At 34.3% G+C, this 21,257-nt stretch overlaps 1 protein-coding gene across 12 annotated transcripts in view; it reads right to left on the reverse strand.

Moving 5' to 3' along the window:
- Positions 1-21,257, reverse strand: part of PDE4D (phosphodiesterase 4D) — a 1,287,470-nt gene that overhangs the window by 14,601 nt on the left and 1,251,612 nt on the right. For all 12 annotated transcript variants that reach the window (XM_045565991.1, XM_045565990.1, XM_045565992.1 and 9 more), the window contains 5 exons: positions 6,493-6,586; positions 4,638-4,810; positions 3,920-4,018; positions 2,906-3,070; positions 1,592-1,691 (listed from right to left, as the gene is read on the reverse strand). In XM_045565991.1, coding sequence (XP_045421947.1) covers positions 1,592-1,691; positions 2,906-3,070; positions 3,920-4,018; positions 4,638-4,810; positions 6,493-6,586 — 631 coding nt within the window. The remainder of the gene's footprint in view (positions 1-1,591; positions 1,692-2,905; positions 3,071-3,919; positions 4,019-4,637; positions 4,811-6,492; positions 6,587-21,257) is intronic.

The raw sequence follows: 21,257 nt of genomic DNA on the forward strand, positions 1-21,257 counted from the left end.
AGGGAACATACAATATGTTATATAATAGAATGCAAAGAAAACATACCAGTTTGACTGGTGTTACCAAGAAAAAAAATATTTCTTAAAGGCAAAGGTGAGATTAAAACATACACTTTATGTATTTGCTAGAAATCTATAAAATTAGAAACATATCAAGGCATGCATAGGCATTAAAATATTAAATCAGGCCAGGCTCATGAAAAGTACCAGTGTTCATTGTACTGGATGAGTTCCCTGCTCTTCTCAGGACAGACAAACCTCACCACTGACACAACCCAGGAGTGGCATCCAATGTGTGTTAATATTTATATGTATGCTTTGATGTGTCCTTAAAGTGCCCCACTATAGGTCCTCATAAGGTAGCTGGAACATGAAAAGTTGTCCTGTCTAATATGGATAAATAAGTTCCTAAACTAAACTTCTAAAATGTACCTGACTAACCACACATGTCAGGAAATCCTGGCTTTTCCAATCCTCCTCTACTTGGGTTAGTCACTAGCGTGCATTTTGCTGTAGGGTAGTCCAGAGGCTATTAAGAGATATAAAAATAGATCTAAATAATCCTAAAGGTCTGAGTTCATTTTTAAAAGCAAACTTACATTTAAATTCTTTCTTTAAATCTGGTTATAGCCAAGCATAGGGAATGAATGGTGAATTTACAGATAATTCTACAGCTAGGCTGCCATACAGCATGAGAAGACTGCTATCCAGACTCAAGCACAAAAAAAGGGCAGATTCTTAACAAAAATGAAAAAAACATTTTCACCAACTTTGCATTTTATTTTTTCATATATAAAAGTGAATTTACATTAATCTACCACAGGGGGAGGAAATTAAGTCATAGTTCATTTAAATCATTTACCAGTTAACTTCAAGTACCAAACAGAACTTCTGTTAACCTAAACCTCTTTATAAAGGCTATGGCTCAGGCATTACCTAAACATTCCCTACAGAGGATTTCTGTGCAGCTGTGTGTCAGAGATATTCCATATTAAACAGTCAATATCATTCCTTACATTTCCAAATTCAGTGATGACTTTTTATGTGGTGAGATGTCACCAATGAGAAAAAAATTTAATGATTAAAAAAAATATTGAAGTAAGATAGAAGTTCCTGCTAGCCTCATTAGGAGATTTCAAAAGGAAAGAACAGGGCTGGGCACGGTGACAGAGGAAAAAAGGAAGCTATGACCTCTGAAGAGGATTAAGTGACAACCTACATAAAGTAAGGAAGGTTTAACATTAATTCTCATAATGTTTTCTTTTTTTTATTTAAAATTTCAAGGGCAATACAGTTATCTAAATCTTTCTGCACACTTTCACTTTTAATTACCCTTGCCTAGTAACATGGCAATTTTTTTTTAATAGAAATACTGGAACACATGTTTTTCAAACATCATATGCCTGATCGAATATAATAACAAATTTTCAGGGCTAAGTTACATTAATATACACTATCATTAAAACACATATTTACACATCTCAAAAGGACATTATGGTTCTGGAAATACCTGAGCTTATAAAGACTCTCAGTCATTCTAAAATGTACAAAGACAAAATGTGTTCTGCAAAAACGAATAAACTTTACTTACTTGTATTGATCAGAAATTGATTTGACACACCAGGATGATCTACATCATGTATTGCACTGGCAAAAATTGCTGCAAGAATCTCCAAATCTGTAAACACAGCCTGGGAAAATCAGAAAAATATAGATAACATTACTGTTCTATAACTATATGAATTAAAAGTACAAACAAATGAGAAGTAACTTCCTAGAATTTAGGTGGAAAACAAAATAAAGCTTTAAAATATGTTACCACAATGTGTCAGGAAGAATCTTTCAGATAATGAGATATTCATAAACTTTTTAAGTGTAATCCTGGAATATTTTATCTGATTTTATTGTATCTCATGATCAAACCTTGTCCATTCATAATATTTTATGAAACATTATGAAAGCTGTCTGAAATTATTTTTTAAAGAAAATAATAGCTTATTTTATAAGTATTTAAGATGTCTAAGAATATTCTAAAATGTACATAAAATTAGTAAGATATGAGTAACTATTTCCTTTTCTTTTATCCAAACTAGGGTTTCTCAACTTCAGCATTTTTGACATTTTGGGTCAGATAACTCTCGGGTGGGAGGCTATCCTGTACATTGTAGGATTTTTAGCAGGATTCCTGGCCTCTACCCACAAGATGCCAGTATCATGTATAACTAAAAATGTGATAGTTGTGACAACTAAAAATGTCTCCAGACATTGCCAAATGTCCCTGGGGGTTGGGGGTGGGGACAAAGGGGAGATAAATCATTTCTAATTGAGAACTACTCATCCAAATGATGAGGCATTAACACAATTTTATAATGAAAACAATCTGAACTACAAAATATATTAGCAAAGGAGTATCTTTCCCCCAAATGATTAAGGATATCAAATTGCCTTAGCAAACACTTAATGGAACAACTTCTTAGGATTTGGAAAAAATAAAGAAGTGTTTCCTCCTAAAAAATTCTATGAAAAAAATAAATGTATTTGCTTATATTTTATAAAAAAGTCATCCTATGACCTATAACTGCAAAAGCCATAAGACTACATTTCAAGAAAACAAAGTAACCAAAAGTGAATAAGCCAGATGTGCTTTATGAAATGTCCACTGGATAATTTCAAAGAAGCAATATCAGAAACAGATGAATAACTAAATCATTGACCAACTTTCACAGGCAAAATTCATCTAAGACTTCCCTGTTTATTAACTGTAACAACATTTTTTTCTCCTGTAAGCCCATATACTTCCAACAAAGCCAATTATTTTCTTCACTGCAAGCCCTTCAGTATGAAAGTTGAAGAGCCTTTATGAGTGGAAAGTTAATGTTCTTGAAATTTCAGAAAACAGATTTACCTCCAAAGCAGGTGTAGATAACAGCACATGAGTAGACTGGACAACATCTGCAGCATGGATATTGTTGTGATAGGCCACATCAGCATGGTAATGGTCTTCAAGAGTCATAAGATACGTAATTAAAGTATCTACTGGAATTTTAAATGTTTTTAACAAATCCCGTTCCTGTAGGAAAAGAAATCCTCTTATATAAAAAATTTTTCTATAGTGTTAAAAAAGAATCACACATCAGTGTTGCCTAAGGTTAACCCAGAAATGGAGACTACACTCTCACATGTCTTGTGAGGGAAACAGAAACCTTTGGAAAGATCCAGGGACTGAGGAACAAAACCAGAATTGGGTTGTCCTCTGTCTTCCTGGAGCCCAACAGTGCTATACCCACATGTATGGTGTAGGAAGGAGCTGCCGACTATAAAAGTTTCTGTGTCCCATCATCGCGAAGGCAGCTTCCATCAAGTGTCATTGACTCAGCCAATGGATCACACCCACTGAAACTCAACATTCTCTCTAGGGCTGGAGTTTCCCCTTCCAGTGCCAAGGTATCTACAACAGCCTCAACTTCTCATTTAAATCCTACCCTGAGCTGGGGTAAAGGTTCAACAAGGGTGAGAAAAGGATATAGAGAAGATAGCAGGACACAAGAAAGTGACTGAAGTCTAAGGAAAGGCAGCAGGGGGCTTACTCATTTTTTAAAGTTAGTACTCCACTCTCTATGGAAGTCAGTGTCATGGAGATGATTTTTTAACTATTATTTTAATGAACTGCTTCAATTTCCCCTACATCACATCTTTTTCTTCAATGCAAAAAAATAACACAATTGATTTATTTGTGTTTTTCCCACATTCCACCTTTCTGTATCTTTATTTGTCCCTTAGCAAAGGAGTAAATAAGGAAAAAAGTATCAAAATAAGCAAAAGAGGATGAGTAGTAAAGAAGACAAGAGACATGCACAATCCACAGACTGCATACTAAGTTCCTGAATAAAAGAAATATGTTAGAACTCAACCACAGTACCTGAAAAATGGTGTGCATGATAACAGTCAGAGGCCGGTTACCAGACAACTCTGCTATTCTGAAAACATGAAGACCCCATTTGTTCACATCCTCCAGTTCCTGGGGTTAAAAAAAACAATAACAAGACATTAGTAAGTGGAAGTAGAATGGGAATCAATAAATATAATTGTTTAAAGATTACTGACTTGAATGTAAAGATGGTTAGATTTTTTTAAAAACAATGATTCATTTTAAACGAATGGGTGTACCATGTAAGAATAGGCAAACTTTAGGCAAATTCAGATAAATGTACTGAAAACAGACTAGTATTTGCTTAACCTAATGACTTTGACAATATCATGTGGAAGTCAGTGTCATGAAGAGGACACATATCTATATACTTTGAATATCAATCTCAAAGCTCTTCTGCAATGGCTAAAATACATTCATGAAATCTTAACTAGACTCCTAAAACCCTGAAGACATAATAGATTTCAAACTCTTTAAGGCCAATCAAATGAAGATGCCAAAAAATAAGAAACGTATATACCAAATCACTTGTCTAAATATACATACTATTAATATATAAATACTTTAGAAAGAGCTTTATAAAGTATTTTTCCATCTTCAAAGAAACCCCACATATTAATAAACTTTTCCATCTATTTAAGAGAGAAAGAACCAAAACTCATGAAAAGACATCATTGCTTATTTACGAGCATGATCTCTGAAATCATACCTTGGCAAGGACATCTTCTTGTTCAGTTTTAACTCCAAACCTTGGGATACTTGAATTAGTCAGACTAGAGCTGTGCATCAGTTTCTTAACTCCACTGATCTGAGACATTGGCCTTTTCTTTTTCTCCTTTTCCTTCTGAGTTGGACAAGGAATTTCCACTTCATGCTGCTTATCTTGAGAAATTTAGAAAATGTTGTACATTTATTATTAATTCTATCTTTTCTTTAACCATAACATGCATAACAGTTTAGATTGTAACTGATTATTATATATTTCAGGAAATGTTTCCAAGTAAAACTTTTCCTCTTAGAAAATTATTTCAATTTGATGTGGACTTAATTTGCTATCTTCAAACACAAAATTAAGCAAATAAATTCCACTAAAGAACAAGTAATAACAAATACATTCAGTGGTTATCTCTTTGATAGAATGTCCTAATAAAAAATTTTGCAACATTTACTATGAAAACAGACTCAGAGAAAACAAAACAGGTGGTTATTTCCACTGTTTATCAATTTCATTCCTATTTGAAATTCACTTAGTGGCTTGAAAACTGCTCTTGCCAACTAAGGCCTCCAGTTTCAACATGTACTTTGAAATGGTAGAAACTTCAGACACAAATGTCATAAAACCCTAACAGCTAACTGAAATGGGTCATACTGTGGGATCCAAAACAACATTTTTCAATGACTTGGATTAATTCTACTACTTTTTATTTCTATATTATATCGAGATAAGGGTTATGATATAACCGGGTTTTATGGGCAACAAAGAAGCTCAAATATTCTATGATAGTGAATATGCACATATGCTAATTGTTGTTTTCTGTAGTAAAAGACTTAAGATGTCTTGGTACATCCATCCACTGTTTGAAGGCAGTGAGCAACCCTAACATATCTTCACACATAGTATTGGTTTGATAAATGTTTAATAAATATGCTAATTAGATATTATGACACTTTTGTTTGGAAAGTAAATCCAAATCAAGGATATTTTGAAATTACTGACTTTTACTTATTGCAATTTCTTTCTGTGGATGGGGTAGAGGGGTTGTCCCAGGATACCACACTCGCAGCTATTATCAGCAAACTTTTCTTTAGCAACTGTATTGTATTTGCTCAGCAGTTTACCAGGCTTAGTGTCCATTAGACTGTCAGCAGGAACCATTTCTAATTTATCATTAAATACCTATTATACAGCAATGGCTGGCATTTAACAAGAATTTACTGAATACATGAATAGATCTCTCTGTAAAATATGTTTTACAGTTTAGTACTATTGACTGGGTGTGGTGGCTCAGCTGGGTGCTGCAATCCTAGCACTCTGGGAGGCTGAGGAGGGAGGATTGCTTCAGCTCAGGAATTTGAGACCAGCCTGAGCAAGAGCGAGACTCTGTCTCTACAAAAAATAGAAAAATTAGCCAGGTATGATGGCACACCCCTGTAGTCCCAGCTACTCAGGAGGCTGAGGCAGGAGGATCTCTTGAGCCCAGGAGTTTGAGGTTGCAGTAAGCTATGATGATGCCACTGCACTCTACCCAGGGCAACAGAGCGAGACTCCATTTCAAAAAAAATTAAAAATAAAAATATAATTTAGTACTATGAAAAAATGCAATGTACAACTTGAGTTCCGAGAATCCCCTAATGTTCTAAATAAAACCAGAAGATAAAAACATACTTTGTCACCTTACATTCTAAAGCTTCCAGTATCAAATTATAATATTAATATGATAAACAAAAACAAATAGAATTTTTAACACTTGTTTGGCTTCCAAAATGAGTTGGCACACCAACCCCCTCCAAAAACAAACAATAACTCAAAAGAAAAATGTTAAATTGCATATTGTTATACTCACCTAAGAACGTGTTTGATATATACTCTGACACTTGATTTCCAGACCGACTCATTTCAGAGAGATGGGTGAGCTCCCGATTAAGCATCCTTTTAAACTGAAAAACAGAAAGGTAAAATGAAATAATAGAAGAGGAAAATTTAAGAGAAATAACATAAGCATATTATGAGACACGGGAACATATACCCCCAAAATTTTCAAGTTGTCCTGACAATTTAGATCGGTGTCATCCAGATGAACTTTCTGCAATCATGGAAAAATACCATAATCTGCGCTGCCCACTACCCTAGCCACTGGCCACATGTGGCTATTAAGAACTTAAAATGTGGCTAGTATGAGTGAGAAGCTGAATTTTGAATTTTATTTAATTTTAATTATTTTCAATTTAAATAGTCATATGTGGCTAGTGGTTACTATATTGGACAGCACAGATTTAGACACTCAAGGACTAAGGGGAAAATCAGGGGAATCAAGGGACAAAAAAGGGAATAAAAAATTTGAAAAGTATTTAGAAAAGAGAAAAACTAATTTATAGGTACATAATAATTGCCACATAAAATATGGTACATTTTTATCAATTAATTTATCATTTGCAGAAATGTATCTATATACTGATCAAAGGTTAAAATCTAATCTTTTACTCCAAAGCAAAACTGAACTGACTTATTTCAGTACTCTTCCAGAATAATGGAGAAATAAAATTCAGATTATATTGTATTACATAGTTCATTATGCTATATATAGCATTTGAATAAATAGTATATAATGTTTCATTTTAAAAGTTTTTCAAGTAGGGAATATACCATTTTTTATTGGTTCTCAGCATCCACAGAATTTACCAACCCAAGTCACTGAATAGAAAACAGGTTAATTTTTAATACTGTACTTTGTTACTTCACAATTTATTTTACTAATGCCATGGTGCCTATTTTATTCAAAGAAACATTTGAATTAACCATCAACACCACATGGCGTTACTAATACCCACAATTCTCAAAGATTTTATGCTTCCCCACCCATCAGCTCCTCTTAATGCATCTTCTTTTGACCCTAAAAATAGCCCAACTAGGCCTTTTAATATGCCTTTAATACTTCACTTAACATATAGAAACAATACATTTTTCTATATATATAGTAACTGCTATTAGACACTTGATCAAAAAATGTCAAACACATTTCCTCTAATCTTTAGTAGCCTTTAAAATTTTGATTTCACCATAAATTCTCATTTAAGTCTGGAGGTGAATAGTGGGTTTATCTTTTAGTAATTCCTGAAATGTAATTCTTATGCAGTATTTGATTTATTTAGAATTTTTTTTAAAATCTTGCTTCTCTGCAAAATTCATACCAAGACATCCTACTCAATAGTTTGCTAAATCACTTCCAGAGTCAATCTTATTGACCATCTAGATTAGGTATAAAAAATTAACTATTACCACAAAGCATAAAGGAAGACCCCCATAAAAATTTCAATAGACTGTTGGATACAAAAAATGTATACCTGCATTCTACTGCAGTCAAAAACAAAAAAATGGCATGACCAGTACAAATTCTGCTTGTCAATGTACAGGTCTAGGGAGTTTATTCTCAAACTCAGGAACATAAAGTTCACTTTCTTTGTTCATATATTTTTATAACTTCTAACTTTAAAATGCACATATGCTATAGAAAATCTAGAAAACTATACGGGAAAAAAATCATATAAATTCCTATTGCTCGGAGATAACCATAGATAATTAGCTAAATATCCTTCTATGCCTTTTTTCTACATTTGTATGTATACATGTATTTTTTTCAATTGGTACCATGTAGTATACAAAACATGAGTTGCTGTTTATGCTCCTTTAGCATTATATATTATGACCCACTGGAAAAAAAAATTGGGGGCTTTCTAAGAATATCCACAGAGACATCTGCAATAGTGTTCAAAATTTCTTCTGTCCATTTTTGCAAAGTTCTATTTTCTTGAGTAGATTAGGGGCCATCAAATAATTAAATGGGCTAATATAGAAAGTGTCTTATATTTAGCCTGACCCATAGCAGGTGATCAATATTATTTGAGTTCCTTCTCCTGGCTCTCTTTCTGGCATTCAGAAAGATTCCTGACTTTTGGGCCTTTTATAATAATACTTGATTTTATCATTGCAGGACAGGCAGATAAAGGATTTGACTACAGTTATGATTATAAAAATACATATCTGAATAGCTAGCTCCCTTCTTTCAATTTCTTAATGGAATTTAGGACAGTATTCATATGGGAAAGCATAACTCTGTTTCAAAACCTAAACTATGATATCATGCATGATGTTCTAGAGGTAAGAAAATCCTTGCTTTACAGATGAAATTCACCCTTGGAAAAATCTACTCATTAGGCAAAGCACATTCAAAAGAGAGAGAGTGCTGAATATTTTAAATATGTATTCAATTAAATATATATGGTGATTGAAAAAGTTAGAAAGGGAAACAGTTTATCATAGGGTCATTTTCTAACATGTACACACAACCTCATATAAGGAATATGTTGCCATATGCCCAAGAAGAAAATGTGCAGGCTACCTGCAAATACACTATACATGTTATTAGATTTTTCTAGAAGAATATAAAGAATGAAGTGTAATTTTCCTGGCGGTTTGTTACACAATTCACCAAAAATAGCCAGTTAGTACAGATAACTAAGGGGGAAAAAAAAGCCAGCGAAAGGAATCTAACTATTGTCCAGACCAAATAAATGACATACTGCTTATTCCAGTTTATGTATTTGCATCATACACATTATTCTTAGATTACTTTCCTGCCTTTGTTCAAAATACAAAAACATGGGTTGGAGAAACCCTTCATCACACATCTATTTCTCTACCAAGTCTTGTAAGGTGTTCCAAGGAAGTCAACATTTCATTTTAACATAGTTATAAGAGACAGTATTTGAAACAACCCTCTATATTCCCAAGGAAGGGAGTAAGTTATAATATAGGGGTATTTTCTAAAAGGAATTAAAATTGTTTTCCTTTTTTTGCTATTACTAATAATATAAAACTTTTGGTCCAAAGAAGCTAAATTAATAATCCCAAAAATTACCACAACTGGTAGTTGATCTTACAAATTGGTTTTGGAATATATAGCTAGATGTAATAAAGAATACTAGACTATTCAATACACATTTTAAAATGTAAGTGGAATTTCTCCCTTTTTAATATAACTATATAACATTTGTTAAGATAACTATATAAAATTACCATGAGGGGGAAGGAATGATTACAAAAGCTAAAAAAATGTATTCTGTCTAGAACACCATTATATTTTTCAATTAACAGATTTAGAAAAAACAAAATATAGAATTGCTTTTCAAAAGAACTGGTTGTAAAATGCAGAACAATTTAATTAAGCATTTAGTTATGTTTTTAAAGTAACCTCTAAATATTTTCTGTTGCTGAATTTCTAACTGTTTTTGGTCTAAACAGTCTGAAACAATACATAGAATTATGGTTGCAACTAAGAAAAAAGAGGAGGCTTTCTAAGTGAGGGCTTTCAACTCCTTTGTTCTCATTATGCATCAGAATGTCTGTGTACAGTATTTAAGGCATAAAGGGAAGTGAAGATGCAATTGAATCCAAATACTGTATTTTGCTTTTTAGAACTGCAGTTCTCCAATTTACATTAGGCATTTAAAATTATTCAGGAAGCAAAATAAAATAATAAAACAAAATTAAAATATTCTTAAATGTAATCCCTTGTACTTCTGCATCATGCCAGTGTGCTACAGGGTATATTACGTATCTTCCTAATATATATTTAAGGGGGTAGTATAGGGCAAACAGTAAGAAAACGCTTATTTTTTCCCCATGATATTCTGCTAAAAATCATTTGAATATGCTGCACTGTGAGGCATACAAGTTTGGTAGGTATCATTATTAAAGGCTATTTAAATAAATACTGCATTGAATGCATACAAATAAATCTTTCAAAATGCATAGTAAGACCAAATACATCTATATTTGCCCTTCTTACAAGTTTTTAAAGGTACAGTATTAACACATAAGCAAAGCTGTCCAGGAAAAATTTTCCTCAAAAAGATAAATACTAAAATTCTGTATTTAGATTCTTGGTTGTATTGTTCATAAGCATGATACAAATGTGAAGCTCTTAAAAATGCATCAATTTATGAGCTAACTAAAAGCTAAGAGATAAATTCTGGGGTGGGAGAGTAATGGGGGTTTCTTATATTTCCCTTTATATTTTTCTGTATTTTTGAAAAATTTTTAGCCAAGAAATGGCTAGCAAAATTCAAATAATGGAAGTCTACATATTTAAAAAACAATTTTAAATATCTGAACCATCCATTGATTTAAAGGGAGGTGAGGAATCACAATTATTTGGACAATCAAAACTGAAATAAGTTTTCTAGTTTTCTTAGAATTCAGGTAAATTTTAACAGCAAAAAGGAAATTTTTCTTCAAAAAGAAAGAAACAAAGCAAATGAAAAAATATTTCAATCTGAAAGTCCTTAAAATAAAGGAAAATGAATCTTTAAAAATGTGTTGTGATTGGCTCAAATATTCAAGGATAAACATCAATTTATGAAGTGATGCTTCATTTGGGACTGAATAAGGTTTTTCTACCTCTTGGCTTCTATTATGGAGATAGATCTACAATGCTAACATTACCACAGGGCAGGCAAAAAGCCTGCCAAGCATGAACACAATATTATTAAATTCAGGGTATTAATTCATTTCTTGAGATGAACAAAAATAACAGTATCATAAAAACTTCCAGTTTTACAAGTAGATAATTAAGTTTTCATTTTAATAAAATATCACAATAGTCAAGTAATGTCAATTCTTAACGTCACCTAGAGCTTTATATATAAAGGTAAAAAAAAATTCCTCATCAGGTTAAAGTAGTATAGATTTTTAGAAAGAGCCACAAATTAATTTTATAAACTTTAAATGCTACATACTAACTGGAATCCATAAATCAATGTAATTTGGCCCAATACTTTACTTTCAGTGAATTTAATTAATTACTTCAATATTTTAAAGCACAACTCAAACCTATACCATATGACAAACAATATCCACTGCATATCAAAAAAGCTATTTTAACATGCAAACTACAACTGATAAAAGGTATAAATCTTATCTTCACCACAAAAACATGTATTTTTTTTCTAGTTCACATGTAAGGAAAGAATATAAAATTGCTTAGAAAGCTTAGACTCCATTGTAATTAGTCATAACTATCAGTTATGTAATCAGAGTAATCAGGAGTTTTCAAAGACTAAATAAACCTTACCTTTATGTAGCCCCAAGACACTGACAGTAAATAGTTTGCTTCAGGCATTTTTGATTGATTATATATAGATAATAAGTTCTAAAATGTATATATCTTTAAAACCTTGGTACTTTAACAAATCTCCCCAAGCCACGCAGTGTGTGGGTTTTTAAAGATTCTTGGCAATTAAGTATACATCAGAAAGCCTGGCATTAGATCCCATCCAGCCGTCTTCCCATTGAATACATGCCATTTGTAAAATTTCAGAATGGAACAAAATTCAGAAACTATTCTGAATAAAAAACATCCATGTGATAAACGAATATCTAAAAATCTAAGAGTCTGCATCTTTCTCTCCCCGAGCTCCAGGGCTTAATGAATAATGTATGTCAAGATGCTTAGCTGCAAGAAAGAAGAGTTCTGTCAAAAGCTACCAAATAAGGAACTGCGAGAGAGCCAGGAAGAGTGACAGAAAACCCCGCCCATAAAAAAAATCCCAACTATCCACCAATCGCATTCCATCCCTCGGTCTATAAGGGCAGGGGGCGTGGACTCGGCACAGGCTGCGATGTGATTGGTTGGCAAGGGCGAACCTTGGGGGAAGAGGTTTTCTGCCTCACCCGGGTAAACGCCATCTAATAATGACATCCCTACAGCTCCGAGGCTGCCCTAGGAAAAGATGAATGGGGCTTCCCTCTTGCAGTGATGCATAACGACCATAAAACTCTTCAACATTCACAGTTCATTCTTAAATAAGAATTGCCAATCCTTTTGGAGTCATTTCTATGAATTTCAATACTGACTTCTCTTCCAAATAAAAGCTGCTCTGAAAATGGCAATCAGGCATTTTAATTACCTCCCTCTCTCAAATCCAAAACAAGTGGCTTCCCTGCTGACGTAGATATAACCATAGTTCTCCCATCCAACATAAGAGCATAGTGATTCTAAAATACAACCAATGCCCAGAAATCACAAATGGAAATGACATATTCCCTCACCGGTGTGGCACGGCTGTTCTCAGCTCCTTTTGTATCTATTGTTATGTATGGCTGAGCTCTGTAACCTTCAAAGTCGAGGAATGGACATGATTTATAAATATAAATCTGATTGGGGGAAAAATCTGAAAGCTAATGCATTGTGTATGGACAAGGAATGCAGAGTTTTGTATATAGAATTCAGGATCTATAATCAGAAGAGAACATTTTTACAACTGTACCCAGAGTTAAGAAAGGAATGAGTGGCTCTTAGGAATACAGAATTGAGCTCAGGAGTAATCAGACCTTTTATGAAGAGGGTTAAATAAGAAATTTAAATTCTTTTCAGAAAAATAGTATTTTTATTTGGTTTGGGATAGTATTACTCTGTAACTTTCATACTAAAGAGGTCTTGTGGATGAGAAATGAGGGAAATGTAGATTTTACTCTATTTTAGTATAAAATTCTGTCCATTCTACCTCAAAGTTTGTATCTGTGCTTCTACAACCTGCTAATAATGGTTATTCTGCAGTTTTTCTGCCATTTAAGTATTTCTATATCAGGTTTGTCTGTCTTAGATAGCATGCTCTCACATAAATATCTGCATTAAAACTTTGCCTCTTTGAGTTTCTATTGGTCCTTTGCTACTAATGTCCTCAGCTACTATTCCTATTGTGTTCATTTCCTAACTTCCTCTTAATCCTCTAAAAAAGAAAGTACTTAAAACCCCAACACTCAGCTGAAACTACCCCCAGAAGAATATTAAAGTCCTCCTTTTTTCTGGTCTTTCCTTCTCCTTAACTTCTCTGAAGTATTCCATATTGTTTGATCATTCTTACCAATCTCCCTCAACTGGCAAGGTCCTGAAATTCTTTGGTTTTCTTTCTACTTCTCTGACCTTCCCTTCTTTACCACCTTCTATTAATCCCCCAACTCGGGATCTCCACAAGAACTCTGTCCCAGGCACACTCTTCAATGGCCGCTTCTAACTTAAACTTCAGTACCGTATTTCCAAATATAAGATACTCTGCTCTCTTGAATGCCTTGCCAGTCACAACAAACTTTTTCGAAACCATGAAACATTTTTCTATTTAAAGTAGCTCTTACTGTAACTACTTCCATTTCAGTCAGTGGGCCCATATTTCTTCCAGTATCTCAGATGAAATCTGTGACTCTTTTCTACCATTCAACAGGTGTTCCATGAGTCAGACACTCTCATCTTTGATATGAACCACCTGACTGGATCCTTGAATAACCCTGGCTTGTTCCCCTCTACCACATCACCTTCCCTCCTTCACTCACCTTTGTTACCAACTCCTATCTTTTATAGAATGCTGTTTCTTTCAGTCTGCCCTTTTCCATTCCCACTCCCATCGTTTCAGTCCAAATACATAAAAGACTGAGAGAAATAGCAAATACCTTCAATATCATCCCCTTTCATCCCCTCATTTCCACATAAAGTGAGACCTGGAGAGAAAAAATGATTTTTCTTTGTTTACCCAGGTACTAAGAACATTAACTCCAAGTTTAAATCCTTTAGTGCACAATCCTTGACAAATAGTCTAACCTTTTGGTGTGTCAGTGTTCTCATCTGTAAAATGGATTACTGTGACAGTTAGTCTCCAAAGATACCTCCTAATGAGCCACATGGCCCTACATTGAATCTGAGCTGGCTTGTGTAACCAACAAGTGATGTTGCGTGACTGCTGAGCCTAAGTCACAAGAAGTTTTGCAGCTCTCACCTTGCTCTCTTTGAACATGCTACTGGGATCCCAGAGCTACCAGGTGACAAAGTCTGACTGTTCTGACACTGCCATGCTATGAGCAAGTCCATGATAATGTCATGGAGAGTGGAGAGACAGAAGGGGGAAGGGGAGAGAGAGAGATACTTTTTCTCAAATCCAACTTCAGCCTGTTACTTCAAATCTAGTAAGCGACAACTTAGCATTTGACTGCCTCATCACATTCACATTCCTCTGTGAGCTTCAGATTGCCGTCATCTGACCCTAATTCCCAACTCCAAGCCTATTTTCAGCTGCTGTATTACATCTTTGCTCTGTCCCTGGAAGGCTAGTATTCCTCCAATCTCTATGATATAGCAGACAATCCCATTTCTCTTAATCTTTACTGAATTCACTGCCTAGAATACTCTCCTTCTACTCAGTCTACCGCCAATTGGTTTTCCAAGGCAGATTTAAATCATTCAAAGTACATATATCTCAGGACCAAATATTCTAGCCCTTCTTCAAATTCTAACTATTCTACCTTCACCCCTCCATTCAATAAATATATATTAAGCTCCTACTCTATATTAGGCACTGTCCTGGATGCTGGGGACATAGCAGTGAACAAAACAAAGTTTTCTCATTTGGAGCTTACATTCAACAATTAAATTAATAAATAAGTAATATGTCAAGGGGTGGGTAAGTGCAATGGAGAAAAAAGAAATGATAAAGATAAGGAATAGAAGTTTCTACAAGATGACCAGAGAAAGCCTCTCTGATGAGATGACGGATACCCAGAGATCTGAAGAGAGAGAGAAAGCCATGTGGATATGGAGGATAGGGAAAAGAAAGTCAAGTGAGGGGTAGCCAAGAGCCAAGGCCTTGCAGCAGGAGAATGCCTGGTGTGCTCCCTGAAGAGCAAGTGTAAGTGTCATACCACGTCATTTAAATCCAAATTATGCTCTACAGTGGGGTTTTCAGCCATATCAGGCTCACTGCCCTCCCCCTCCTTTTAAAAATCTGTCCATCAATCTATTTTATTCTTTGATGAACTTTAAACTAAGTTACTCTTTTTCTTTTTATAACAAGTGTTTTTTAATCCTAAAATGAAATTCCTAAATACACTTCCTACATACATACTCTACTAAATATATACATACAGATTACATGCTTCCTACATAAATACTTTTTAAAAAATCAGTCTAATGACTTATCAATAACATAAAAGAGAAATAAAAATACTTTCTATTAAATACTACAAAATATAAACACTTGTACAGAACTACATTAAAAAAAACAGTCAAAAGCTTTGATCTTACTATCACTGACCAGCGGGTGACCTTCAGCAAGTTATTTGAACTTCTCATGATTCAGTTTACTCATTTGATGCTATGGTTTGGATACTTGATCCCCCCAAATCTCATCAAAATTGGAAATTTCATCCCTAGTGTTGGAGGAGGGGCCTACTGGGAGGTGTTTGGGTCATGGGGGTGGGTCCCTCATGAATGGCCTGGTGCTGTCCTGTCACAGTAATGAGTGAGTCTCACTCTGTTAGTTCCCTCAAGAGCTAGTTGTTAAAAAGAGCCTGCAACCTCCCCTCATCTTTCTCTCTCCTGTCATGTGACCTCTGCACATGACAGCTCCCCTTTGCCTTCTGCCATGAGTAGAGGCAGCCCGAAACCCTTGCCAGAAGCAGATGCTGGCACCATGCTTCTTGTACAGCCTGAAGAACCATGAGCCAAATGAACCTTTTTTCTTTAATAAATTACCCAGACTCAGGTAGTCCTCTATAGCAATACAAACAGACTAAGACATCTGGAAAATGAGAATAATAGTATCCACCTTTGGCGTTGTTATGGGGATTAAATTAGTGCATATACATAGAGTACTTAGGACAGTAAGTGCTTTGTAAGCACTTGCTATGATTTCTCTGATCAGGGAATTACCATGAATATAACATTGTTATATTAGAAAGATGATATTTTTCCCCAAAATGATGAATGATACTTAGAAAGGTTTCACATGTAACAAAGTGCAATCTTCCCTCAATATACGCTATTGCTGCATTGCTAGAAAATTTGGTGTGAATTAAAACGATGTAAAAATATTTAATGTTTATATGTAAAAAGTAATTGGGTTCTAGGCTCAGATAATTTTAAGTGCACTTTTCACCTACATGAATGGCTGCTAAGATTTTTTTGGATATCATGTGGGACACAGAGCAAACCTCCCTGGTGAAGGCCTACCCTATCCTATGTATTCCAGAGTATCTAACCTCCCTGGCGTCCATCCATCAAGTACCAGGAGCACTGCCCAATCACTGTGCCCTGAAATTTCCTGAATGTTCCCCAGTGTTAACAATCACTGTTCTAGTTGTTTCAACTGTCTTGAACTTTGCTTCCTCATCCAGGGTGGAGGATCCTTGAAGCAAAAAAAAAAAAAAAAAAAGATATCTTACTCTCTCTCAAAGTAGTTAGTGTACCACAGGCACAAAAAGATTGCTCGCTGATACAGAAGCAAAACTTATCAATATTTTTATACCACCTGTAGGAGATAGGAAAGGATGTGGGTTTTCACCCTCGGCAAAATTATCAAAAAACATTTAAAACAAATTACATATGGCAGAGTAGTACGTCCTGTCTTAAAAAATCATGCAGAAACACACACACGCACAGTTTCCCTTCCCTCTAATATCTACTGCCAAGTCTCCCAGCTAAATGTGATGGTGCCTTCATTCTACTTCATTCTACAAACTTCTATTCGGCAGCTACTATGTGCCAGGTACTCTGACAGGTACTAGATTTAAAATGATTCAACTGTAAATCCCTCATTTGCTGCAATAAGGGAGACTATTTAATAGAATCAAATATCGTGTGTGTGTGTGTGTGTGTGTGTGTGTGTTAAAATAGAAAAAAATAATGTCCTGGAGTGTTCATTTCTCTTTTTCTGTCTTTTCTTAACAATACTTCTCAGAATTTCTAGAGGCCACTCCTCTTTTACTCCTTGTTTTTTCAGTCCTTAACAGATACCCAAGCAATCAACAGTCTCTCTGGATGATTTCAAGACATTTTAGGATATTTAAAATTCTGCCAATGGAGGTGAACCTTTGACACATTAACACATGCTGGCATCACTGACTTTGCAACAGAGGTCAAGACAGATAAGATGTATTTTGAATATAAAAAAGAAAACCAAATCAAATTATGAGGAAACTGGAACAGAGGTCAAGTGTCTTGCTCAAAGTCACAAAGCCAGTAAGTAGCGGAGCAGGGATTTGAACCCAGGCTCTCTGGCTCCAGAGTATGCTAAAGTGCCAAAAAGTATTTCAGGCATTGTTCTGTATTTAGTCTAGAGTCTATAACAGGTCTATTAATATAATCAATTCTAAGCTATATATTATTGTACTTGAAATATTTAAGAAATATTGTCTGAAATAAGTGTATTGACTCTAAGATTTCTCCAATCTAAGGAATTTTCCTGGCAGTAACTTTGCTTTCAGTTGGACTTACAACCACTGGAAAAATATTTTATTCTATAATAAATCTACATTTATTTTATACCTTTCTCCTTAGAATTAAAGTTCTGGTAGTTGTTATTAATTAAGAAACAAATCTATATAAAGTACAAAGTAGGTTCTTATATGTCTAGTATGGTTCAGCTTGAACAAATGGAAATCCAATTATTAAATGTCCCTTGAAGAATCCTGAGGCAGGCAATGTTAAACCAGATATTAAATACAATAGGTACAGCAAACTAGTGTCTGAAAGCAATCTTAGTCTCCCTTGGCTTTCAAATGCCTCAAAAATATTTTAGAGGTAGACAATAATCTGCAATTAATTTATAACCAACATTTTAAATAGGAGAATGTTAAATCTATTTTCACATGATAAAAACTATCTTTCTTTGATTGATGCTAATATTTAAAAAATCACTTTAGCATAAGTAAATCCCCTAAATGTTTTTGTGTTTACTGCCCTCTAGTGATAATGGATCTGCATCTGATTTAAGAAATAACTATGTTCCTGAAGAGTCATCACCTTTCAAAAAATGAAAACATATCTTACAAGTGTTATGGAGATTTGAGATCAAAAGGAACTCCAGGTTGATTATTAAAAACCAAATAATCTTCAAAAAAGCTAAGACTCATTCTCCAATTAACCTGGTTTGAAAATCGTTATTAAAAAAAGTTTTATTTAAAATAGAAAACATCTGCAACATTTACTGAGAAAAGAAATTCCAACACAAGAAACCATTTTTGTTGAGAGGTTCCTTGAAGCTGAAATAACATGGGACTGATCTGATAGCTGTATTTTTATTTCTCTTCTAAATGGGCTAACTCTCTTATTATATGGTGGCATAGTACTCTATAATTGTTGATACAGCTTGAATTCACAGACAGTAGACACAGACTTTTGTATGCTCATAACTACTTAGTAAATCTAGCTCAAACCATCATCGTCATCATTACCACCCTAATCATCATCATTACAACTACCATGGACTTCTATTTCACTGATGAATAATCAAGGCAATAAATGAGGGTACCAACTTCAAATATATGAAGGCTCCACAAAAATAATCTCGTATGAAAAAGTATTTTCTACTTATAGAGAAAATGAGAATTCCCAATTCACTTAAACTAGCCTGAGTGAATACTAATATTTCATATTTACAATGGCCATCATATTCACCACAAAATACTAATGTTCCCTCTGTACTTTGTGGTATGCTTTGTATAATAAAAACAATTAAAACAGAGAGAATACCTGTCTTCTAAAACAATAATAACAAATTTAGTAGAATGCTCCAACTCTATCCAGGAGAATACAAAAAGTGCTAGATCACCCTTGTTTTTTGTGGCTGAGTAGAACTCCCCAGTATATATATATACACACACACACCACATTTTCTTAATCCACTCATGTATTCATGGGCACTTGGATTGTATCCACATCTTTGCAATTGTGAATTGAGCTGCTATAAACATTCTAGTGCAGATGTCTTTTTTATAGAATGTCTTGTTTTCCTTTGGGTAGATGCCCAGTAATGGAATTGCTGGATCAAATGGTACTTGGTAGTTTTACTTTTATCTCTTTGACGTATCTCCACATTACTTTCCACAGAGGTTGCACTAGTTCGCAGTCCCACCAGCAGTGTATGAGTGTTTCTATCTCTCCGCATCCATGCCAACATTTATTGTTTTGGGACTTTTTGATAAAGGCCATTCTCACTGGAGTTAAGTGGTATCTCATTGTGGTTTTGATTTGCATTTCCCTGATGATTAGAGATGTTGAACATTTTTTCATACGTTTCTTGGCCATTGTTCTGTCTTCTTTTGAAAAGTTTCTGTTCATGTCCTTTGCCCACTTTTTGATAGGGTTGATTGATTTTTTCTTGCTGATTTTCCTGAGTTCTATATAGATTCTAGTTACTAGCCATTTATTGGATGTGCAATACACGAATATTTTCTCCCATTCTGTAAGCTGTCTGTTTGCTCTCGTGATAGTTTCCTTGGCTGTGCAGAAGCTTTTTAATTTGATCAGGTCCTATTTATTTATTTTTATTGTTGCTGTGATTGCCTTTGGGGTCTTCTTCATAAATTCTTTGCTTGGGCCAACGTCTGTAAGAGTTTTTCCAACATTTTTCTCTAGAGTGAAGTATCATAAGAATGGAAAAACGAGCACCACGTGTACTCACCATCACATTGGTATTAACTGATCAACACATATGTGCACATACAGTAGTAAGATTCACTGGGTGTAGGGCAGGTGGGAGGGGGCAGAAGAGGATGGGTATATTCACACCAACTGGGTGTGGTGCACACTGTCTGGGGAATGGACATGCTTGAAGCTCTGACTCAGGTGGGGCAAAGGCAATATACATAAGTTAAACATTTGTACCCCCATAATATGCTGAAATAAAAAATAAATAAATAAAATAAAAAACCCTCACATTTAAATAGGCATATTTCTAGAATATATATTTAATCTTTTACATACACCAATTTTATATGTGGATCTTAAAGTAATTTTAAGTCATGATATTTAAGCTGTAATTCAAAAAAGAAAGGATATTCCTTGTAACAAATGATTCTTGAACAGTTTGATATCCATTCATAAAACAATGAATTTCAACCTTTATCCTGCACCATACTAAAACTACTTAAAAGGGATCACAGAATTAAATGCAAAGCCTAAAGCTATAGAACTTCTAGGAGAAAATATTTGTGATCTTGGGTTAGGCAAAGATTTCTTAGAACACAAAAAGCATGAAGCATAAAAGAAAAAAGTGATAAACTGGACTTCGTCAAACTTCTCTTTGAAAGAAACTGATAAGAAAGTAGAACAGCAAGCCACGGACTAGGAAGGAAATATGTACAAAAACACGTATCTGATAAAGGACTTGTATCCAGAATTTATTAAAAACATTCTTATAACTTAATAAGACGACGACAATCCAATGGGGAAAAATGGTCAAAAGATTTGAACACTTCATGACAAAGAAGATCAATAAGCACATGAAAAGATACACAATATTATTAGACATTAGGGATACGAAAATTAAAACCACGATGAGACGCCACTACATACTTACTAGAATGGGTAAAATGAAAAATACAAATTCTGGCTAGGATGCAGAGCAAATGAAATTCTCATACATTGCTAGTGAGAATGCAAAATGGTATAGCAACTTTGGAAAACTCAGTTTCTTATAAAGTTAACAAGTACATTGACTGTATGATCCAGAAATCTCACTCCTAAGTATTCATCCATGAGAAACGAAAATATATGTTCATATAAAG

This window comes from Lemur catta, chromosome 12 (genome assembly GCF_020740605.2).
Source record: "Lemur catta isolate mLemCat1 chromosome 12, mLemCat1.pri, whole genome shotgun sequence".
Taxonomy (NCBI): Eukaryota; Metazoa; Chordata; class Mammalia; order Primates; family Lemuridae; genus Lemur; species Lemur catta.